At 41.2% G+C, this 25448-nt stretch overlaps 1 protein-coding gene across 1 annotated transcript in view; it reads left to right on the forward strand.

The window, feature by feature from the left end:
* The window catches only part of CPEB3 (cytoplasmic polyadenylation element binding protein 3), a gene marked incomplete at its 5' end in the record, with an annotated part of 153914 nt that overhangs the window by 73027 nt on the left and 55439 nt on the right, over positions 1–25448 (forward strand). Inside the window, 2 exon segments of the mRNA XM_081243112.1 lie at positions 8495–8662; positions 10631–10720. Coding sequence (XP_081099238.1) covers positions 8495–8662; positions 10631–10720 — 258 coding nt within the window.

Below are 25448 nucleotides of genomic sequence, written 5' to 3' on the forward strand. Positions count from 1 at the left end.
GTTGGAGTTAGGTCTTTCTGCCAAAAGCCTGCCCAAAGGAGGAGAGATCAGCTGTATCAGTGAGACCATGGTACAAACATGCCATCCTGCTAATTCAAACTGGGGTTATGTGAGCTTTCTTGTCTAAAGGAATGGATGGTCCCAGAGTGAAACATGAACAGCTGAAGAAATATCTGAGTGTTCATAGCTATAGTGCCTGAAGTATTGCTGCTCATAGTAATAGGAAAATTTTTCACTTTTGCAAGAAGTTGCTCTGGAAGGAGGCTAAACTAATAATGAAGGAGGGGTTCTGGGCTGTCCACCCTAATTTCATTCATTAAATGTTTGTGCGCCCATTATGCGTTGGATGAGGTACTAGACCCTAGCTATCTCTCTACTGAGTGTTCACTCTAGTGGGGGAGAGAGAGGTAATACATCAGTATTAACAAACATTTTTATACTCAAAAGTTGTGATAAGTACTAGGCAGGAAAAATGGGAGGGTCCTTTTAAAGTAGGATGGTTTTCTCTGAAGAGATGTTATTTAAGCTCAAACCCAAAGGATGGAAAGACAGGATGGAAAGGATGGAAAGATTTATTTATCTTTGAATAAATGTTTTATTTTGGAAATTGCCAAACATACACAAAAATAGAATTGTTTAATGAACTGTGTACCCATCACTTAGCTTCAATGATTATCAACATTTTTGCCAATCGTGTTTCATATGTTCCCCCTCCTTTTTTCCCTTAGAATATTTTAAAGGAAATTCCAGACATCATAATACAGCTATTTTAAGAGGCTTGAAGCATAGTACTGATAAATGCTACAACATTGATAAACCTTGAAAACATTATGCTAAGTGAAAGAAGGCAATTAGAAAAGATCACATGTTGGATGATTTCACTTTTATGAAATGTCCAGAATAGGCAAATCTGTTGAGACAGAAAGTAGGCTAGTGGTTGCCTAGGGCTGAGAGGGTTCAAGGAAAATGGGGAGTGACTGCTAATGGGTTAGAAGGATGAATTGTATAGTAAGTAAATTATTTCTTAGTAGAGCTGTATTAAAAAGGAGCGGTGGGGGAGGGGAGAGGCACCTGAGGCAAGAAAGGGCTTTGTTTGTTTGAGGAAGTAAATAGAGCCCAGAATGGCTGAGCTTGGTGGGAGAGAAGGGAGGGTGTATTAAGATGAGGTTGGAGGAAGGAAGGAAATCTGATCTTGCTGGGCTTTAGCTCCTGGTAAGGATTTTGAACTTGGTCCAAGTACAAGAGGAAATCTATGAACGTTTTAAAGCATGGTCAAGTGATCAGTTTTATGTTTTTAAGAGTACTCTGGCTGTTGTTTGGAGTAGAGTGAGAGAAGTGGGTTGTCTACATTGGAATGATGGTAGTAGTCTAGGCAAGAGATGATGGTGCTTTAGGATAGGATGATGGCAGTGGAGTTGGAAAGAAGTGAACAAATGGGGTTTTATGTAAGAGTTTTGTGTAATAAAAGGAATGCTGGGACTTCCTTGGTGGTCCAGTGGGTAAGACTCCAAGCTCCCAGTGCAGGGCGCCCGGGTTTGATCCCTGGTCGGGGAACTAGATGCCACATGCATGTCGCAACTAAGAAGCCCTCATGCTGCAACTAAGACGTCCGTGTGTTGCAACTAAAAACAATCCCGCATGCCGAGATCCCGCAACTAAAGATCCCACAAGCCACAGCGAAGATCCCATGTGCCGCAACTAAGACCTGGTGCAGACTAAATAAATAAATAAATAAATAAAATTAAAAAAAAAAAAGGAATGTTGCTGCCCCCAGAGATCTGAAACCTTTCATCTAGTTCAAATCTCTCATTATGTAAATGAGACTCAGTTAAGTGAAATGTCCAAGGTCACAGAGTAAGACAACCTAGGCTAGAATCTATCTTGACTTATAGGCAGTTTTTTTTTTTCTTAAGGGAGACATGCTTCATAATCCATTTAAAAAAAAAATCCCCAGAGTGACTTATTTCTGAGCTCCTTGTAAAACTAAGATGGAAAGGGTCAGGCTTGGAGTGGAAGTATTGGGCCAGGAGTGCCCTGGAGCTGCTGGATTGACAGCAGAGACATGGCAGCTCAGAGGTGAGGTCCAAGCAGTTTTGGCAGCACAGCATGGCTAGTGGTCTTTTGTTTTCCCCTCATAAGCTGCAGAAAACGGAGCCTCCTGGGGAAGAGTTATCTTGGACAAGCCTTCCATGCTTAACTAGGCTTTGCAGGTTTCTTATTTGGCCCTTGTCTTCCAAGGCTCCTTTAGCTTTTTTTTTTTTTAAATAAATTTATTTATTTATGTTTTTAATTTTTGGCTGTGTTGGGTCTTTGTTGCTGTGCGCAGGCTTTCTCTAGTTGTGGCGAGCGGGGGCTACTCTTTGTTGTGGTGTGCGGGCTTCTCATTGCAGTGGCTTCTCTTGTTGAGGAGCAAGGGCTTCAGTAGTTGTGGCTCGTGGGCTCTAGAGCACAGGCTCAGTAGTTGTGGCACACAGGCTTAGTTGCTCCACGGCATATGGGATCTCCCTGGACCAGGGGTTGAACCCGTGTCCCCTGCATTGGCAGGTGGATTCTTAACCACTGCGCCACCAGGGAAGTCCAAGGCTTCTTTAGCCTTAAGTCATCTCTACATCCAGAGATTTTTTGTCCATTTACTGGACCAAAAACTACATTCTGCTTATTAATTGAAAATAGATATCAGAAAAGCAGACCATTGGTGGAAGAGAAAGCCAAATGGCCAAAGTGCAGCAGTTGAGAAGTATTTCTCCTGCTTCTGTTGAAATATTGAATATGAATATTTTATATGAAAGTATCATGAGATTCTAAAGCAGATTTAATGCTAGGTACATAGAATATAATTTTTGGTAAGTAACGTGACTTACTTAAAACATTTTGGTCTTGGGGAATGCCTTTTTTTTTTAACATCTTTATTGGAGTATAATTGCTTTACAATGGTGTGCTAGTTTCTGCTTTATAACAAAGTGAATCAGCTACACATATACATATGTCCCCATATCTCCTCCGTCTTGCGTCTCCCTCCCACCTTCCCTATCCCACCCCTCTAGGTGGTCACAAAGCACCGAGCTGATCTCCCTGTGCTATGCGGCTGCTTCTTGGGGAATGCTTTTATTAAAGAAAAGAAGTATGTCAGAGAGATACTACTTTAGTGAAGCAGGGCCTCTCATGGGACACAGTTTGGGTACATCCTCTTAAGTTTCAGTTTCTAGTAATGCATGTCCAGGAACTAAAATTATACCAGTCTTCCCAGAGACTGTTTGTCATGGGAGGATGATTTATGCCAACCAAATGAATGCACGAATACCAACCTCTTTAGTCTACTGGACAGATCGGAATACCAGTGTTTCATCTTATCATGGAGATGGATGTAACAGAAATACAATTTCTGTGGCTGATTATTTTTCTACTAGTTCCAGAGTCACCTCTTCATAATAACAAGGCGCTAAATTAATAGAACCACCCTTCAGGAGCTTATAATTAGAGCATAGGGAAATAGATGGTTTTCAGGCTTTGGAAAGATCAAATGAGCCATTCTGTCCCACATAGGAGTCATCCCGCCAGTATGGTCAAAGTCCTCCTATCTCCAGTTGATATGAGCTGGGTAAATGCTGCAAGTTCTTAGTCTACCCTTCTTTCTTTTAAATGCTTCCTGCATGTTAACTTTTTGTTCCATCAGTACTTGAGGCAGTCATGTTACAGTAAGGTTGACTAGATTCTAGATTTTGTATTCCATTCCTGAGCATATACTTTTCTTCTTTTTTTTTTTCTTAAGTCTTTATTGAATTTGTTACAATATTGCTTCTGTTTTATGTTTTGGTTTTTTGACCCCAAGGCATGTGGGATCTTAGCTCCCCAACCAAGGATCGAACCCGCACCCCCTGCATTGGAAGGCAAAGTCTTAACCACTGGACTGCCAGGGAAGTCCCATCGTATACTTTTCTTAACTTGATTGAACTTGGATGTTTCCCAAGGCTCCATACAGTTCACACAGTGTCTCTTTTAGTGGCTGTCTGCTACAGACAGATAATCTGCATTTCAGTGGTTCTTAAGTTTGAGCATAGGAATCACTGAGGAGATTTGTTAAAAGTGCGGATTTTCAAGTTTGACCTCCATGATTCAATTTAAGTAGATCTGGGGGTTGAGTTCTGAGACCTGTATTCTTAGTTCTTTAACCTACAGTTAGAGAAACATCATGTATGTGTGAATTCTTCGCAGTTTCATTTCCAGGGGCAAATTTATTACTAAAGTCTACGGTACTCTATTTCCTAATAATAAGACAGAAGTTTGGTTTTAAAACCTTGGAAAGTTTCTTAAGTACCCATAACCAATTTTTAAAACAGCCCAAATTTTTGCAATTAACATTTGGTTTTATTTTCTTTGCCAAAATACTCCGGGGAAGCTGTGGTTATGTTGGCCATGCAGAAAGAAAGTTCTCTTTGTTCCAGAATGTCTTGAACATCTGCTGCTTCTCCTCACTGATCTGGTTCAAGACTTCCTCATCTCTCAACTGGACAGTCACAGATTCGTTCAGAATTTCACCCCATCCTCCCTCTCCCTGGGTGCAGATTGCTAGTGGAGGTGATGTAGCTATTGCAGGATTTGGGGTGGAGGGAATAACATGGTCCGGGGCATCTTAGAGAAGTCATTCTGACAGGATGGAAGATGGATTAGATGGGAATATCAGAGTCTTCAGGGAGTGAGTGTGGTTTTTTTTTTTAAAAAAAGCTAGTATTAGAATGAAATAGCAAATTTGGAAAATGTGGAAATTTCCTGTTGCTTTTGTAATATATACTGTAAAACTTAATGCTTGAACAAACAGAAGGAGGAGAAAAGGTCTCAATTTTCTAGGAACAGGATCCCACCTCTTGCCGTCCCCACACCCGTATATTGTGCACTTATTTGCACATACTGTTTTCCCTTCTTGTCTACTGCCTCGCTTGTAACACTTACTGAATACCTATTTTATGTGCCCTTATTAGGACATGAAGATACAGTGGTGAACCAGATTAAATTGGTCCTTGTCCTAATAGAGCTTACAGTTCCACGGGGTTGGGAAACGAGATACCAAATGAAAACCCGTATGATAGCATAATGGTAATAGAGGGAAAATGTTAGGAAAAGTGCTGTGAGTGGATAGAAATGGGCATCTAATCTAATCTAGAAGGTCAGGAAAGTTCTACCTGAGTTTCAGTGACTTTTCAGCTTAGACCTGAAGAATTAATAGGAACTAACTAGAAAATTGGGGAGTTGAGAGGAGGGTGTTCGTTTTGGGTGGGGGGAACACCTTGTCCTTAGGGCCTGAAGCAGGGAAGAATAATCAGGAATTTCTAAGGAGGTCTGGGTGATTGGAGGTTAGTGAACCGGAGGGAGAGGCAGCAACTATGATGAAGGAGAGAGGTAGGCAGAGGCCTTACAGTTTACAGTGTTTTTGTACTTTATCCAAATAAGGAGTGAGGGGTTTTAAGGATGGGGTGAAGAGTGTAGTTACATGTTCAGATTAATATTTGAAAATGGTGACTTTGGCTATTTTATAGAGAAAGCATTGTGGGGTACAAGGTAGAAATCAGTAGACTATAAACAGGTTGTTGTGTAGACTCGTTAGGCTGTTCAGGGGAGAGATGATGGCAGTCTGGACCAGGGTGTTAGGACTGAAGGTGGAGAGAACTAAATGGATTGAAGAATTAATTTGTAGCTTGAGTTGGTAGGACTTAGTGAGAGATGGATTAGATGTGGAATATGAAAGAAAGGGATGTCAGGGATGACTCCTAGATTTCGAGATTGAATTGAGTGTGGATAATAGTCATTTTTATTGAGATTGCAGGGGATGCTAGAGGCACAGGTTTGGAGGGAAAGATAAGAGCTGTTTTGAAAGTTCTTTCTCTGTGGATTCTTTCTTTTTTTTTTTTTACGGTACGCGGGCCTCCCACCGCTGTGGCCTCTTCCGTTGCAGAGCACAGGCTCCGGACGCGCAGTCTCAGCGGCCATGGCTCACGGGCCCAGCCGCTCTGCGGCATGTGGGATCTTCCCGGACCGGGGCATGAACCCGCGTCCCCTGCATCGGCAGGCGGACTCTCAACCACTGCGCCACCAGGGAAGCCCTCCCTGTGGATTCTTCACCTTAGAAACTCCCACTCCCACAAGATTCTGCTCAAAATTACCCTCCTGTGAAATCACTATAAAGCCCTCCCCACCCCTCGCTACCTTTTTCTGTAGAGCAGTAAATGGTGCCGTTGTGTTACTTGGTAAAGTCTTCTCTTAGTATTTCTCTATAATTACGTGCTTGCCTATCTCTCACCAGACTTGATTTCTTTGGCAGGGACGTCCAAATAACTATCTTATTTCTTTGGTGTTCCTGGAATGTGGATAAACATTTCTTCAAGTGTTTTCCACTGAGTTATACATGTATGTTAAAGTTTCCTTTATCTTAAATCCAGGTAATGCTAGATTAAGTGATTTTACTGCAGAACTTTTCCCAGTCTTTGTATTCTTTTTTTTTTTTTTTTCCCAGTCTTTGTATTCTAATATGGCTTGTGAATCTCTGGGAAGGGCATAAGATGTGCAGTATTTTCCAATATTATTTAGTTCTCCCAATCCCTCCCCCCCACCAGCTTTTGTTTTCTGAGCATTTCATGTTACTAGTGTTGAGGGTAAGAGGCGGGGATAGGAACATAATGTGGGAAATGCTGATTTGGGTGTGTGAGTAGGACTAGGCACATAATTCACTGAGTGTGGACTACATGAAAAGCAAACCCGACTGCCGTGGAAGAACATCTCTGGATGTTTTGGGGAAGCTCGTTTTGCCTATAGTTGCTGCAGATCTAGTTCTTTTACCCCCAATGAACAAAACAGACATCAGGGGATGAGAATTTACTGTCTATTGTTTGTCCTTGCCAGGCTAAAAAAGCTAGGTAACACGAGGTGACAAATTTTGTTCTGTTTCTTTGTAGCTAAGCTGGGAAGAGCTGAACCAAAAATTCTTTGGTCCTTTTATTTATTAACTCTCAACATCAAAACAGTGCCTTTCTTATACCACCTGGGTTGTTCATAAAATAAACAGAGTTATATTAGTAACTTTTTTACAGAAGAATTAATGTTCAGTATTTTTCTAGGGCTATTTATATTCTGTTTTAGAGAGTTGGCTGTAGTGATGCAGAACCTAGGTCTCAGGGAAATATAGAGAGGAGAGACTAAATAGGGAAGACAGTGTCCTGTTTTTGAAGAGTGTATGATTTATTTTAGAGGGGAATTTTTCTTTTTTTCAAAAGTTAGAGAGCTCAAGACAGTTCAATTTTAGAGTAGATCCTAGTGGAAACCTTTACTAGGAACTCACTGACTCAAACAGAAAAAATATATATATATATATTTTTTTAATAAATTTATTTTTATTTATTTTTGGCTGTGTTGGGTCTTCATTGCTACGTGCAGGCTTTCTCTAGCTGCGGCGAGCTGGGGCTACTCCTCATTGCGGTGCGCGGGCTTCTCACTGTGGTGGCTTCTCTTGTTGCGGAGCTCAGGCTCTAGATGTGCAGGCTTCAGTAGTTGTGGCGTGCAGGCTTAGTTGCTCCGCAGCATGTGGGATCTTCCCAGACCGGGGCCCGAACCCATATCCCCTGCAATGGCAGGCGGATTCTTAACCTCTGTGCCACCAGGGAAGACCTATATGTATTTTTTAAACTTAGACTTTATTTTGTGATGCCGGATGGCATTATTGTGTTAACATTTATTGACAGACTTTAACTGCTGGCATCTTCTTATGTCATGTGGAGTGGGTAGGGCCTTTACAGACTTTATTTGGCTATAGAGTTAACAATAGACATCGTTTTTTTTGAGTGATATAAAATACAGCTTAGATTAGTAAAGATGTCATAACCACATTTACATCTATACTCCCATATCTTAATTTACATGTCTTCATTTACTTTCCCCACCCTTTATTATTGCGGATGTTTATTTCTAAATTGGAGTAGCTTGGAATGGCAGGGAAAACTTGATCATTTTTAGTACTGCTATCAGAGAAGTTATCAGCCTCTGTCATCAGTTTAATATCCCATCAGCTATCAGACCCAGTCTTTAGACATGAACCTCTGAAATCACCATAAAGAACAATCAAAATCTGTCAATAAAGATTACTTTTCCATTCCATTTATTTTAAGAAAACCCTGGGGAAAGGGAAAACAACTGCTGAATACTTTTAGCAGCAGTGATAGGGACTGTATGAGTAAAATGTGGTAATTTTTTTAGCAGCGAAAACAGCTGCAATTTTTGACACTTCTTCCTTAATATCAATCCAGTTGTTTCTGTGCTGTACATACCTTTACACAAAAATGATACTATAAACTTGTCTAGACCTGGTAACCTGCAGTTGCTTATTCTATTGAAAAAGTCACAGCTCAGGATATATTTTTTGGAATGCTTTGCTCTGTGCTTCAGCTCCTAATAAAGCATGTGTTGTCCAGGAAAATAATTTTAACCATAGAAACTCCCACATTTGTTTCAGGTCGATCTTCTCTGTTTCCCTTTGAAGATGCCTTCCTGGACGACAGTCACGGCGATCAGTCCTTGTCATCCGGCTTAAGTTCTCCCACTCGCTGTCAAAATGGGGAGCGCGTAGAACGCTACTCTAGAAAGGTGTTTGTTGGAGGCCTTCCTCCTGATATTGATGAAGGTACATTGCACTCACTTTATAATGACTTTATAAAGGCCAGGTTTATTATTTGTGTGATTTGACCCTACCTCTCCTCTTGAAGGCAGCTTCAGGACGTTCATATCTTGGTGTCAGGAGATGAGGATATTTGATAGATGGGGAAGTGAGAGATTGTGCACTTTAGGTCTGCTCTTCATACATAGCAGTCTTCAAACAACTTCCCATTTCCTAGTTATCTGTTTGGGGATACCTTTTAAATAATAATGAGAGCTAATATGTATGAAACTCGTACCACAAGCCCATTGTTGTGCCAGGTGCTTTACATTATCTTCTTTAATCTCCATAGCTACCCTGTAAGGCGTCTCCTACCAGCTCTGTTTTGTGGGTGAGGAAACTAAGGATCAGAGAGAAACAGCTTATCCAGGGTTATGCAGCTAATGGTGCAGCTGGAGTCAAAATCAGTCTGATTCCAGAGCTTTTGCTCCTATCCATCACACCATACCATCTCATATTTTAATGTAGATACCTATTAATGAAAAACCCCCTCTTGCCTTTAAAAGAATGAAGACTTATTGGAATATTTCCTAATAATATTTTTGAGATACTGCCAATCCAAAAGTGAGTTTCACTTATGCCTAAAGCCAGCCAACATATAGTAGGTTGTCAATAACTATTTGTTGAATGGACAAATGAAATAGAATTGTGACAAAGTTACCTCAAGGGAAATAACAGTGGCTCTAATTCTAGTAGGCTTTGGATCCACTATAAAAACATTGTTAAAGCAGAAGTGTTTTGCCAGTATTATTTAAGCTATGATATTCCTCTAATTTATGATTTTCTTTTTTTCATAATGAGAGAAGAATAGTCTCTAAAAATAGTTTTACTTTAGGCTTACTGCTTTAAAGTTGTACATTTTCCTCTAAACTATTCTTCTACTAGTGTTAATCTCATCCATGGATTGGATTTTTCTTTAAGACCAAGTTTTTGATCATGGCTGAGAGAGTGGCAACTTAAACCTGATTAGGAGCTTAGTTATAACCTTCAGCTTTGAGTCAAAAGTCAGAAGGAAAAGATAAATTTGTTAAGCTATAACTTTTGAAACATTTTCTTTATAGTCTGTGTAGTAGGTATGTATGAGAGAAAGAGACCATTGGCTTTAGCTTTTTCTTATCCCTAAATAGAATTACCTACTTATTGTCCCTACTCCTCACCAAAGGAATAATATTTCTAAAACAATCTTAATAATAATCTAAGATTAGTAATCTTAGAGATTATTTCACCACACAAGTGGAAGTGTATTTTAAATATTTTGTGTATTTTTGCCTCTTTTTCTAAAAACAGAGAACATTCCTATTTTTAGCATCTCCTTTTTACTTGACAGAGAGGTCACCTTAGCTAATGTCAGATTTTTTTCCTTCCAAATTCTTTATATCAGGTTTATTGGAAGTGAAGAAGGGAAGTGAATTATAGTTAGAAACACATTCTGCATTGTTGAGATACAATGGTATTTCACTTAGTAAATTTGACTTCTGTAAAAATGCTTTAGAATATAGCTCTCAAGACATTTTAAAATAGGACTTCCCTGGTGGCGCAGTGGTTGAGAATCCGCCTGCCAATGCAGGGGATACGGGTTCAAGCCCTGGTCTGGGAAGATCCCACATGCCGCGGAGCAACTAAGCTTGTGCGCCACAATTACTGAGCCCGCATGCTACAACTACTGAAGCCGGCATGCCCTAGAGCCCGTGCTCCACAACAAGAGGAGCCACCGCAATGGGAAGCCTGCGCACCGCAACGAAGGGTAACCCCCGCTCACCGCAAATAGAGAAAGCCCTCGTGCAGCAACAAAGACCCAACGCAGCCAAAAATAAAATTAATTAATTAATTAATTAAAAAAAGAAAAAAACATCTTAAAATAAAAAGACATGTTTTGTGCTATTCTGTTTGCAGTATTATTTTCTCTTCTGCTAAGAGTCCTTCTTTGTTTTGTAGATGAGATCACTGCCAGCTTTCGCAGGTTTGGACCTCTCGTCGTAGACTGGCCTCACAAAGCTGAAAGCAAGTCGTATTTTCCTCCTAAAGGTAATGCGCTTAAAATGTCTGCACTGCCTGCCTATTGGAGAGCTAACATGATAATTCAGTAAAAGGCAGCCTTTTAACTCTGAAAATAGCTGTTGACTTTTTCCCTCCAATTAAGAAAACATTTTAATGTTGATCATCTTTTAATATTTTACTGTTTCCACTTGGAGACTATTCTCCCAGGAGCACACTGATTGTTTTGTGGCATCTACTTTTATTGACAGTGAGAGCCTGTGAGTTTATTGTGAACGAGCCTTGGCTAACTTTTCATTAACTGAGAGAAGAGATCTAGGGTTTTGAGGAATGTCAGCAATGGAAAAGAAAAGATTGTTTTGAGTCAAATTTTATTAGTAGCCCATAGCCCTGTGGTTTTATATATCTTATAAACCCCAAACTTGGGAAAGCTAGTGACTGAAGAATGACATTATATAAAATTACTTTTATCCATGTCTCTATCTTAAGTGACTTAGCTTTTAACAGGTAGAGGGCATACTAACAAAGGACTCTTTACATGACCTTGCTTCCCTTATTATTATTATTATTATTTTTTTTTTTTTTGGCGGTACGCGGGCCTCTCACTGTTGGGGCCTCTCCCGTTGGGGAACACAGGCTCCGGACGCGCAGGGTCAGTGGCCATGGCTCACGGGCCCAGCCGCTCCACGGCATGTAAGATCTTCCCAGACGGGGGCACGAACCCGTGTCCCCTGCATCGGCAGGCGGACTCTCAACCACTGCGCCACCAGGGAAGCCCTTCCCTTATTTTTGATAGGCTTTTTTGTTAGTATATGAGGGCATGAAAATATAGCTCTTTGTTTATAGTTTGTCATTTCTGTGGAATCTAGGGAACTTTTCTGGTGATATTAATTCTACATATGTTCCTAGATTTATATTGAAGAGTGTTTTGAGTTAAAGAGAAAGTTTTCTTCTTGTGTTATGTTCTGTATGTTTCAAGGATGTCCTTCATCTCTAAGGAATTGGGTTTTGATGTGTATTATTGTGTAACAGTACTCACCACAAGAAGATGGAGTCAAAATACTTGTCCTTCCTGGGCCTTATATAGGAATCAAATTATAGCTTAACCTAGGAAAGGCAGGAGCTTCCTTTTATGTCTAGTTTATTAGATTTGTCACCTGTACTTCTCCCCACTCTCTTTATAGCCTATGAAAAATAATATAAGGCTGTTTGTTTGCTTTTAACATTCTTCTGTTAATCTTCTCCAATAATTTTTAAAATTAAAATTAAGTTTTATGTTAGACAAAAAAGATAAAGATCATCATGCTGATTATTTCAGTGAAGGAATGTATTCACTTTGTGGTGCATGTATAACACTAAAGAAACATGTTTAAAACATGTTTTTAAGAATGCTAATGGTTTGTTTAATCAGAATAGTGGTATTTCAGTGAATGAATGAGTTCACCACACTGTGCTGCATGTAATACACTCTGTAAAGTCACATGTATAATAAGATGTTCCTGAGAGTACTAGCTGCACGTGTGAATGAAGGCAGAGTTATTTCAGTGAAAGAATGTATTCACCACACTGTGGTGCATGTAACACACTCTGTAAAATGACATGTATAAAAGATATTTCTAAGAGTACTAGTTGAAAAAAAAATCATCATTCTGAGAAGGTTATAAAAATGATTCTGGGGGCTTCCCTGGTGGCGCAGTGGTTGAGAGTCCGCCTGCCAATGCAGGGGACACGGGTTCGTGCCCCAGTCCGGGAAGATCCCACATGCCGCGGAGCGGCTGGGCCCGTGTGCCATGTCCTCTGAGCCTGCGCGTCCGGAGGCTGTGCTCCGCAACGGGAGAGGCCACAACAGTGAGAGGCCTGCATACCACAAAAAAAAAAAAAAAAAAAAAAAGATTCTGGGATAAAAGGTGTCAGGCGATCATTGTAAAAAATAAAAATGAAGATAAGCACATCTATGGTCATGTCCAAAGAAAATTATCCTAAATCTACCTCTGTCAGAGATAATCACTGTATACATTTTATTAAATATCCTTCTTATATCTCTTTATGAATATATACATTTATATGAAATTTAAAATTTTACATAAATGAGATCCCACTATATATGCTGTTTAATAACCTGCATTTCCCCCCCAGCAATGTCAGCATCTTTCTGTAAGAAACCTGTATTATCCTTAATGATCTTGTTTTATTTAATCAGTCCTACTGATGGTCATTTAAGTTGCTTTCAGTTGTTTTTTCTCATGGATGATGCTTCAGTGAATATCCTTGTACCTTCAATTTTTTTGCTTTTTTCTAATTACCTCTTAGGGTGAATTTCCAGAAGTGAGGTACATATTTATACATACTGCCAAGCTGCCCTTAACAAAGGTCATACACATTTATGTTCCCACTAATAGTTCCTGATTCGTAAAACTTTGTTTTATTGAGGGTCTGGCGATATGGCTCTTTTTCGATCTTTGCCAATCTGATGGTTAAAATAACGTCTTTTTTGGCATTTTTTTCTCTTACTGGCCATTTGAATTTATTATTTTACTTTCTTACATCAACATCTCATTTCCCTCTGGAATTTATAATGGAGTAAGTCACAAAAAAGGATCCAGCTTTATTTTTCCCGGTATCATGCCAGTTGTCCCAGCAGTCATTTATTGACAGTTCCATTTTTTCCTCATTGATTTGAGTCATTAGAATTAAGTATTGGTTGGAAGGTCATCTCTTCTGTTTCCCTACATTGAATTTCAAAGACTTAGTTTTAAAAAAAGGTAAAGAATTTCATTAGTAATTTTGTTTACATGTTAGAATGATAGTTTTTTGGATATTTTGGATTAAATAAAGTATATTAAAATTAACTTCTGTTTCTTTTTAACTTTTTAAATGTAGATATTGGAAAATTTTAAATTACATATGTGACTCATATATTTTTTTGGACAGCACACCTGCAGAACACGAGTCAGCAAACTATCTTTGGCCTGTGAGCTAAGCATGGTTTTTATATTTTTAAGGGTTGTAGAAACACACACACACACACACACACACACACACACACAGATGAATAGCTAACAGAGACTATACGTGGCCCTCAAATCCCTTTGCAAAAAGTTTATTGACTCCTGTTCTAAAATAGCCCAGAGAATTGTTCATTTAGCTTCTGAGACATCCAGTGACAAAGGAGGCAGTTTATTTCAGAGGAAGTCTATGTATTTGCAGACCTAACTAATTATTAAATTTTGTTCTTCTATTGAAGATGGTCACTGTAAAAAGTAAAAATGAAGATAAACATATATGGTCATGCAATCTTTACCCAGTGGTCAATTGTGTTTGATAAAGTAAAACTGAGTCATTATTGTGACATATATTTCTCGGTACTTAAAGAACTGTCGGTTTCTCTTTAAGTCTTCTCTTTTCCAAGCTACATATTTTCACATCTCTAGTCATACCTTATGCCTAATGGATTCTGGACCGCCATTATTCTTGTTTGCCTTTTCTGTGCATATGTCGTCTCTACAATATCCTACTTAAATTTGTTTCTGAGAGTTGAAGAGAGAACATTTGGGTTGGTATGAGCAGTATAGAGTTTAGCAGCTCTATGAACTCCGTGGTTTTGGTACCACTCCTATGTAACAGCACAATAATATAGAAATTGTAGAACGTTAGAGAAAGTGCCCTTATTTTATAGCTGAGGTTAAGTGTTGAGATGGACTAGGGAGAGCCAGGCCAAGAAGAGAATCTGGATCTCCTGATTCTGGTCCTTAGGCTTGCATCCTCTGAGAGCAGATTGCCTTTCTGGTGATTTTGGGGTCAAGTAGGAGAAATAATTATACTGTTGGCTCCTGTTGTGTTTTTCTCTCAGCTAAAGTCTGAAGGTTGACCTAGTTTGGAAGGACCTAAAGAAATTTGGTGTTATTCCAAGATTGAAGTAACTTTGGGAATCCATGCCCATTGCTTTGAACATTGGGAACATCTAAGTAGTTCACCCCAAACTGTTCTGTGCCTTCTTAATAATACCTCCTCATGCTGTTTCTATTTTTCCTTAAATTCCTTAGGTTTTAATTCAGGTCAGTGCTTTTTTGGTAATCCCCCTATTGCCGATTATAGTTTTCTTAGGTCACCTCAGCTTGGCCATAAGGCACAGTTCCTTTGGCTGTATGCTTTAGGCTCATGTGTAAATAAGAGGAAAATATGAATCATCCACTATTGAGTCCTCCTGTCTTTTTCTCAGAAAGTTTATGCCTAATGAAATAAGCAGAACCATTCATGTATCCAGCAGGTATACCTGTACAGATGTGGAGTACGGTTTGTAAAACCATGGCCATTTCAGTGGACTGTGGAGAACTTAATATCCACGTAGAGAAACAGTGACCAAGCATGTCAGCTGTCCCCTTAAGTGTTGTTGGGCCAGCAGAGTGGGAGGTGATGGAGACTGGGGTTCTCTCCAGCACAAAGCCACTGAGGCATTTGATCAACTCTTTGAGGATATGCAGAGCCCTCTGGATCATTTGTCTGTGGGCCACAAACAGGTAATTACTTGGTGTTCTCCAGAGCACCTCTGAGAACCTGGAAGGCGAAAGAAGGCATGGAAATCAGATCGTGTCTTCATGATATGTTCTCAGACCTCCTGAACTTAGAGTCCTGTGGGGGAAATTAAAAGAAGTAAAATAGTCACAATATACCACAATTATAAACTATAATAGTTCTCTAAAGGAAAAAATGGAGAGTGTGGTGACTTTAAAAGGGGGACATCGATTTAGATTGGGTATATGGAGAGAGCTTCTTTGAGAAAATAGTGATTAAGTAGACCTGAAAATTGAGGAGTTAACTAGAAAGTGTAGGGAAGCAAGTTCCAAGAAGAGGAGTATCATATGGGAAATAGTGAGTATGAAAAGGGCTTTATTACTTTTGAAGAAATGAAGGAAGTATGGTTGGAATGTTGTGAGGGTGGAGAAAATGACATGAAAGAAAGTCTTGAAAAAAAAGTACGATTATTTTCCCTTCCCTGAATTGCTCTAGTCCCCCAGAGAGAGTAGATACAAAGGCATTTGTGTGGTGTTTGTCTTTGGGGTAGAGACAGAATGGAATTGGGTCAAATAGAAATATCAGTTTAAAATACTTCCAAATTGGGGCTTCCCTGGTGACGCAGTGGTTGAGAGTCTGCCTGCCGATACAAGGGACACGGGTTCATTCCCCGGTCCGGGAAGATCCCACATGCTGCGGAACGGCTAGACCCGTGAGCCATGGCCGCTGAGCCTGTGCGTCCGGAGCCTGTGCTGCACAACGGGAGAGGCCACAACAGTGAGAGGCCCGCGTACCAGTACTTTCAAATAGCTATTGATAAAACTGAAGCAAAGTCTTCCTTTGTGTTTTCTGCCCTTGGTTCTTGATGATGAAAAGAAATTCAACTCTAATCAAAATATTGAGGAAGTTTCCTGAGATTGCATTCTCATGCTTTTTACTTCTGGAATAGTAGAGTTGGAGGTGTGAGTCCTGGAGAGGGAGGTTCTCCCAAATGTTAGCGCATGAACCAAATCCTGCCTTCATACAAAATAGTAATCAACATCACTATGTTTATAATAGGTTGGGTGCAGGTAATTTGAAGCTAGTTATTGCAAGGGGATGGTAAGAGAACAAATAAATGCAGACAGAGGGCCTGGGTCCTGGTGCAAATGATCATGCATCAATCCATCTAATATTTGTTGCACATCAGGCTGTGAAAGAGTCTATACTATATGGCCTTGTGGGGGATCTGGAGAAGACACCATTCTTATTTTTGAGAAAGCTGCAGTTTTCCAGAGGAGACATGAGAACACAGCGGTGAAGCATTAAGTAATGGTAAAGAGCATGGATTCTGGAACTAGACTTGCTGGGCTACTCCACTTATTAACTGTATGGTCTTAGACATGCTGTTTAGCCTTTCTGTTCCTTAGTTTCATCACTTGTAAAAGAGGGATAATATGAGTACCTACTTCATAAGTTGTGTGATGAGGATTAAAATGGATAAATCCATGTGGAGTGCTTAAAATAGTCCCTGCATACAGGTTTTATGAGTGATGTTATTTTCATTAAAATACAGATCAACTTATGGTTAATGACAAGTGAGTAAAAAATATTCTAGGCATCTAGAGGAGGAATAGATTACTGTGGGCTGTGAAAGACCTTGGTCTTAAAAGCTAGGCAGGAAAAGAAGAGGCAGAATAATGATAATTATTCTGGGGCTAGAATAATGATAATTAGGATGGCTGACATTTACTAAGGGCTTGTGAGCTCGGCAGTGGGTTACTATTTTCTAAGCTTAATCTAATTTAATCTTCTTTAATCTTCCTAACTCCACAAGGTAGGCACCCTTATTATTACCATTTTAAAGAGTAAGAAACAGGTGTAGAAGAGAGTAATTTGTGTATGGTCACGTGCTAAATGATGGGCCTGGGATTTGAGCCTAAACAGGCTAACCTCAGACTCCCAAGGTTCTTAGATATTGTACTATACTGTTGTCATTCGGGAATAAGAATGGCCTAGAGGTAGGTGTATTCAAGGCGGGGTTATGTGGTAGCCTCACTGCCAGGCTTAGGACTTGGGTCCAGTAACCAGTGATCAAGAGTACAGGCTCTGGGGCTTCCCTGGTGGCGCCGTGGTTGAGAGTCCACCTGCCGATGCAGGGGACACGGGTTTGTGCCCTGGTCCGGGAAGATCCCACATGCCACGGAGAGGCTAGGCCCGTGAGCCATGGCCGCTGAGCCTGCGCATCCGGAGCCTGTGCTCCACAATGGGAGAGGCCGCAACAGTGAGAGGCCCGCATACTGAAAAAAAAAAAAAAAAAAAGAGTACAGGCTCTGGAGTAAGCTGCCTGGGTTGAATTCCTGTTCCACTACTTGCCATTGCTGTATCTTTGGGCTGATTATTAATCTTCCTAAATCTCTCTCCCTCTCTCTCTCTGTCTCTTTTTTTTTTAATTTTTAAAAATTTATTTATTTTTATTTTTGGCTGCCTTGGGTCTTTGTTGCTGCACGCAGCCTTTCTCTAGTTGCAGCGAGCAGGGGCTACACTTATTGCGGTTCGCGGGCTTCTCATTGGGTGGCTTCTCTTGTTGCAGAGCATGGGCTCTAAGCGCACGGGCTTCGGTAGTTGTGGCACTCGGGCTCAGTAGTTGTGGCTCGCGGGCTCTAGAGTGCAGGCTCAGTAGTTGTGGTGCACGGGCTTAGTTGCTCCGCAGCATGTGAGATCTTCCCAGACCAGGGCTCGAACCCGTGTACCCTGCACTGGCAGGCGGATTCCTAACCACTGTGCCACCAGGGGAGTCCTGTCTCTCTTTCTCTTTTTTTTTTTTTTTTTTTTTTTGCGGTACGCAGGCCTCTCACTGTCGCGGCCTCTCCCGCTGCGGAGCACAAGCCCCGGACGCTCAGGCTCAGTGGCCATGGCTCACGGGCTTAGCCACTCCGCGGCATGTGGGATCTTCCTGGACAGGGGCACAAACCCGTGTCCCCTGCATCGGCAGGCGGACTCTCAACCACTGCGCCACCAGGGAAGCCCTCTCTCTTTTTTTTTCATCTACAAAGTGGAAACAATAATACCACTTCTGGGTTTATGAGGATTAAATGAGACAGTGCACATAGGATACTTTATTAGAGCCCAGATATCATTCAATACTTTTTTTTTTTCTTTTTTTTTTTTTTAAGCAAGGGAGAGGTTAGATTTAGTATTTGGTTTTGGTTTTGGTTTTTTAGCCAGGGTCAGCAAAACCGTTTAGCTGTTTTCTGTAATCAAGCTCATAAGAAATAATAAGGACCATGAACTCCTAAGATAGTAGCATTGAGGTATTAGTAGAATGAAGGGAGAAAGGGACCAGTGGTCTTACTGATAGAGTAGATCATGATGGTGATAGATTTGATGGCAGGGTTGTGCTAAAATTCCTTCCACTGAATGGGAGAATCGTGACACTATTGAATGCGAGGGAGTCAGCAGAGGGAAAACCAGTTTGGTGTAGTGTTGAAATGTTTGAACATCTGTAGAGTTTGGTATGTCCTCACATCTTATCTGAGAGGAAATTCCTAATGGGCAGTTGGAATTGTGGCTAGGGAGTTTCGGAAAAGAGTCTGGAGCTGGAGGTACACATCTCTTGCGAGTCATCTTTATAGCATGGAGGGGAAAGAAAATGAAAAGCCATTAATAAGTAAGTTTTGTCAGGAGCCAGAAAGAAAAAGAGGACATGGCAGTGGAGATGCACGTGAGTGAAGGACTGGGGGTATGTCTGTGGCTATGGAGGTGCAAGGAAAGAAGCTTCAAGAAAGAATAGTCAGCACCATCAGATATCACAGCGTTATTGAGAAGTCCTTCATGGAATAGAGATGCCTGTGGCCCTCTTGTCAAGTACACGATCATAGTAATTGCTATTGTTATCCTAATTCTAGGCCTTAATATTTTAATGAAGTAGTAGAAGCAGAACAAAGCAATCTGGCTGCAGTGAACAAGTGTTATTTTATAAGCAGTAAGAATAATCCTGCCTCCCTAGTGGAGCCAACCATCATCAGTTTTGTTTCCCTCCAGTATTTATTCATATATATCTTTTTTTGTGGGAGTGTAATAATAGCAGAGATACAGTTTTCCATTCTCCTTCCTCCCAAGTTTCTGCTTAATTTTCATATGTTTTAAGTGGCTGCCTAACCTACTGCTGCACCATAATTTACTTGCTTGTTAGTTATGTAGGCTATTATAAATAATGCTTCTGTTAATATATCCTTTTGTGTGTGGTTTTTCTTTCATAGTATTTTCTTTAGGATAAATTTGCAGCAGAAGCTTAACCAGAGTTAAAAGAAATGAAAATCTTAATGACTCCGGATTTGATATCACATGGCTTCCCAAAGCAATTTTCTTTATGAAGTTTATGCTAATTTGGACATCTGCAGCACATTTTCCAAGTCAGATAAATGGTACATTACAATTGTGGACTTACCTTTTTGCCTATGTGTTTGGAATATAATGGACCCCTGCAGAAGCCAGGAACCATATTGATATGAATCTTGTACATGAAACATTTAAACCTTTTCCTCTTGGGTCTCATAGGTCAAGTCCTGGGTGTTCTTTGACATCATCTTCTGTCATTCTCTGCCTTACCTTCTCTGGCCACACTGACTTCTTTGCTATTCCTTGAGGTAAACTAAGCCTTCTCAGGGGCTTAGTACTTCCTTTTGTCTAAAACCATCTTCCCCCAAATTTCTGAATGGACCACTCCTCTCTTCCCTTAGACAGACCTCTGCTCAAATGACACCTTCACAGGGAGATCTTTCTTGACTTCCTCATCTCACATAGCAGCCCCTCTACCCTCTTACTCTCTGTACCTCTTACCCTCACCTCAAAGTACCTATTTTATCACAACCTGAAAAAAATTATATGTGTTTTTCTGCTTTCCAGATTGGAATGTAAGTTTTATGAGAACAGGGTTTTTTATGTTTTGTTCACTACTTTATACTCAGTACCTTGCATACCTGCATCAATGGCTAGCCCCCAGATGTTTGTTAAATGGATGAATTTTATCTTTGCAAATGATGAGCTCATTACTTGTAGAGTCCATCAAATTTTAGAGCTGCCCTAAAGATCGTCTCATTCTAATTCAACCTTTATTTTAACCTAAGACTCAAAGAGGTGATGTGTCTTTTCCTAGGAGCACACAGCTCTTATTAGACAGACTTGAACTGGGAAGACTAATAGTTTATACTATTTTACCTGGTGAATTACCAAGAAAATAATTTTTGTTTTGCTAGGGTGTATAATTTGTGGGAAAGGAAGATAGGTTTAAACTATATAATCTGATAAATTATGCTGTTATTTACAGGGCTGGATTTTATATAAAAATTAGCAACTTAAGCTATATGACCCATGGTACACTTTCATAGCTATTTAAAAATGAAAGTGATCCTTGGCTTTTTCCTGAATTCTTCTATTCTGTTGGCCACACTGACATAGTTGGGGTATTTCCAAAGAGCTGGTTTAGGCTGAGGCTATAGGTCTGAGCTGCCCTTTAGCTATAGCTTAACCATGGGATTTTGCCTCTGGGGTGATACCACACCATTTCTGGATATGAGTGCACTGCTTTGTAAGGGAGTTCGTTGACTACAAGGATCAGAGGGTTCTCTTGTGCTACTTCAAATTGGGGAAGTAGTTATGAGTGACAAGGAAAGCCCAAAAATAGGAGCTGTGACACAACCAGGTGTCATGGAGACTGTGCTAGGGGGTGGCAGGCTGCAAGGATTTGAACAGTGGGAGCTATTAATTCTTCATTGTAATGTTCCACATTATCATGACTCAGCTCTTCTCTGCATGTGTGCTCCTCTCTGTGCTTCCAGTGGGCAAATTGTTTTCATATTTCTAGTCGGAGTCCAGAGAGAGGGAATCTGATTGGTTCAGTTCATCTTTTAACCCCTTGCAGTGACATAGGCCATCCTAATGGTAGTGGCCTTAGAATCCCTGACTGCTTAATAAAAAATAAAAAAAAGCAGGGCTTCCCTGATGGCGCAGTGGTTGAGAGTCCGCCTGCCGATGCAGGGGACATGGGTTCGTGCCCCGGTCCGGGAAGATCCCACATGCCGCAGAGTGGCTGGGCCCGTGAGCCATGGCGGCTGAGCCTGCACGTCCGGAGCCTGTGCTCCGCAACGGGAGAGGCCACAACAGTGAGAGGCCCGCGTACCACAAAAAAATAATAATAATAAATAAAATAAAAAATAAAAAAATAAATAAAAAAAGCAAATGGTTTAGTTCTGCTTCCTCGAGCATGGGGCTGGGAATGTGGCAGCTAGGAAGGTAAGTTGGGCAGGGCAAACTTTTATGATGGTAGATGTGCTTAGCGTCACCTCCCTCATTGCCTCCTGGGAGAATAGCCCATGTCCAAAGTTGCTGTTACTGGAGCTACAAAAAAAAATGTCTACATGCCCTGAGCCTTCTACCCCCTGCCTGGTTCTGAACCAAGCAGCTGCTCCTGATATACTGCCAACAGTCTTACCTCTTGTGGTGGGGCTGGGGCCAGGGAGAGGAGCTGGCATCTCCTGGGCAGTGAGTGCAGCTACACTATACCACTGTTGGCAGAGACCTCTGGGGCAAAGGCAGGGACAGCAGCCAGCTGCAGATGTTGGACAGGCGATTGGCCACATGGCTCTGAAGCTGTGTTAAGTCGATGGTGCTGGCATCCTCAGCCCATATGGAAGCCAGCTTCAGCCCTAGCAATTCAGGTGCACAGCCAGGTGGATCAAACAGTAACAGTCATGCATATTTATGCGAGAGTGACCCATGCCTTGCGCTCTGATGATTCCCTCCCACCTTGAGTAAAGTGTGTACTTCTCAGTGGCTGTTTCTACTGGTGATCACGTATTTCCTCTACACTGGTCAGGCTGACTTGACTGCTAGTCCTTGTGACCAAGGTCATGCAGGCATGGAAGTTTATACAATACCAGCATGGTTTGTGAACCTGGCATAAGCCGGGCCACATGGGATTCAGATTGACTTTCAGCTGACCAGCTAAGGAGATGCTGTTTGAAGAACAGGAAAGAGGACTCTACTTGAAATGGGCAAAATAGGTCATTGTGAAGCTGCAGTGGGCTGGATTCACAGCATCTCTTTCCTTTTTCCTTCAGTTTGTCTAAATCTGGCTTTGGAAAGGAAAGTTTTCAAACTTCACATTTTTTCCCCTTGTAGCGTAACTTGGATGAAAATAAGTCAGTGTTGTTTTAGGCCCAGATTCCAAGTTTTTCCACCTTCTGAGTTATATAAACTGATCGAGTTGGGAACCTAATGGAGTTTTAGCGTGTACGTAACCTTTTGCAGTTTGTAAGCTTTTGAGTAATACTTGGCCTTTTTTTTGTTTTTTAAATGCAGGTCCTGGCTTATAGTACTCATACTCTTTGGTGAATTATAAATCCTATATTTTAATATTTGACTGATTGAAGTTTTTGTTCTCCGGATGGATTTTCTCATAAAAATATGGAAACTGTATTGCAGAGCAGCAAGAGTGGACTTTTTGTTCTGTTTTGTCCTGTTTTGAACAGATGGAGCAGCATCTATTGTTGCTTTAAAACGCTTAGCACACCCTCAGTTTAAACTGTTCTATTAAACATTTCTCTCTTTTGCGTTATATTAAAGAGGAACTGTTAGAGTTAGTGTTTGATTTCAAAGCATTAATAGTTTGAGGGACTGTATAAAACGAAACGGGCAGAAGGAATGTACAGGCCACAGGACAAAGCTGAGCAGCCACTTAAATAACATAGACATCTTGTACTGTGTCACAGCAGTACTTGTTGTGCTATCCCCAGCCAGAGGTACTGGAAAGCGAGGGATGCTTGTTTAGTTCAGAGAAGCCAAAACCACCCCTGATGAGAACTTTCTTTTTTTTTTTTTTTTTTTTTTTGTGGTATGTGGGCCTCTCACTGTTGTGGCCTCTCCCGCTGGGGAGCACAGGCTCCGGATGCACAGGCTCAGCGGCCATGGCTCACGGGCCCAGCTGCTCCGCGGCATGTGGGATCTTCCCGGACCGGGGCACGAACCCATGTCCCCTGCATCGGCAGGCGGACTTGCAACCACTGCACCACCAGGGAAGCCCGAGAACTTTCTTTTGAAGAGAGTAAAATTCAGGAACTGAAATGCCAGCTGCAAATTTGGTAGGCTGAGGCAGAGAGAATGTTTTAGAAGAGGACGTAGCTTGGGGCAGGACTTGCTGACAGGAATTGGATAGGGCTAAGGCCATGAGCAAGTGAGACCAAGAGAGGATGTATCATTTGAAAGAGTTTAGAATGGGAAGCTGACTGAGAGGATCTGGTGAAACATTTTGAAAGCTGAGAGCAAAGACTTGGGTTGTCTTTCAAAATAGAACGGGATAGCCTTCATCTTGAGAAGGCAAAATGGTGATGCCAAGAAAACCCATTGGCAGCAGCATTAAGAACTCATCAGAGGAGCATTAAAGTGCAAGGAGGAGAAATTAGATTGTCAGAGTTCAGGCAATCTACAAGCAGGGCTGGACTAAAGCTTCATCTTCAGGGAAGCGTCTACTGGGTTAAAATGTAGAATTTGCCAATTGTCTGATGCTGCATGAGGCAGAACAACAAGCAGGGGGGCAAGAACTAGATATTTGTGGACTCAGACATGGGTGCCAGCAGTTACCAGCTAGATGACCTTAAGCAAGTTATTTAATCCCTGGACCTCAGTTTACTCATCTGAGTTAATACTGCTCATTGTTATTGAAAGGATTATGTGAGGCAGTGTACATATGCACCAGCACTTAGGCTTCATAGAGGTTAAATAATATTAGTGTCCTTCCCCCTGATGAAAATACGTTGTTCAGTAAAAATAAAACTGCCCAACTAGTTTGACCAGTTCCTTCCCACACCCCCAGTCTGATCTCAGTTTTCTTGGTCAGGTGCTTGTTAGAACTGACTGTGACTAGAACTGACAGATTTGGCAGACTTCACAAGGACCTCTTTATATAGGGAATGTGTGGTTACGTAAACAGAGCAGACTTTAAGCCCAAATGCCCCAGGTCACTGCCCTGGACTGCAGGACTTTACTAAAAACACAGGAAGTAGACTGCCAGTTTTCAACTCTGGGGTGGTTCTACCCATCAGACTTGTTTTCTTGTCCATTCTCACCTTTCCCCACCCCTGCCTGCCAAGCAACAAGCCCACCAAGAAACAGTCACTAGTGTAATAGAAAACACGAAACAGGCTTGAGCCAGAATGTTTGAGCCTCAGCTCTTTGTAGTAAATACAGTCAAAGAAATATGTTTGGTTCTGAATCCAAGGGGAATGTTTAGGCATCCAAGGACAGTACCTGCTGAGCCATCTCTACATCTTAATTAGGCTAAATCCTTCCCTTGGAATGTCCTTATCCAATTTTTCACCTAAGATCTGGCTCCTGTGCCACCACCGACAGAAAGTCTTCCCTGATTTCTCTATCCATGTCTTCTTCACTGAAAGATCTGTCTTCCTTCTATGAAATCCAACTTTTAAAAATACGTTTAGAAAATACTTCTAAGGGTCCTGAATGCATTGTTCCTAAATTAGAGTTCTCTTTATACTTATTCTTCATGACCTTCATGTACTGGTTTATAAATTTCTTGAGAACAAGGACTTGCTCATGTCAGAATTCCCCTGCATTGCCTAGGGTGCATAGTAAGTGTTCAATCAGTCTTGGAGACCGGAGGTTCTCATCCAAGAGGAGAATGAATAAGGAATCCAGTTCAGAGACTTACTGTGTTCTCCAGGCAGCAGATGGGGTTGATGAGCTGCTTCATCTCTTCCCACCTGGTACCCCCAATCCTATACTCTTAACTAATGCACTCTACTCACTGTTTTCCAAATAAGCCCATCTTTGGCCCTTTGAAGCCTTGGCCTGTGCTGTTTCATGAACTTGGATTGCCCTTGCTTCCTAGAAAAGCAGTTGTCCTCCAGCCCAGATGTGGCCTTTACTGTATGACTTTCCCTGATGTTTGGGCACCTCTGCTCCATTTGTCTCTCACCAGTGTTTTATAGGCTATAACCCCAACTAGCACTTTTCTTGTTGTTTCTTAGTCACGTATTTACAGGCTGAGTTTTTCCAGGGCAGGGTTCTTTCTTGACTTATTCATCTTTGTATCTTCAGTGCCTAGTATCCTGCCTTGTACCTCCTAAACATTTTTTGGTTCTATTGAATTGAATCCAAAGGCAAAGACTCCTGAGGCAAACCAGGTTAAGTCCTCTGACCTGAAAGCCAAGGTCAGGGAGAATGTTTGGAACAGACTTCCTGTGCCAAA

This window comes from Mesoplodon bidens (genome assembly GCF_964165515.1).
Source record: "Mesoplodon bidens genome assembly, chromosome: 1".
NCBI classification, from domain to species: domain Eukaryota; kingdom Metazoa; phylum Chordata; class Mammalia; order Artiodactyla; family Ziphiidae; genus Mesoplodon; species Mesoplodon bidens.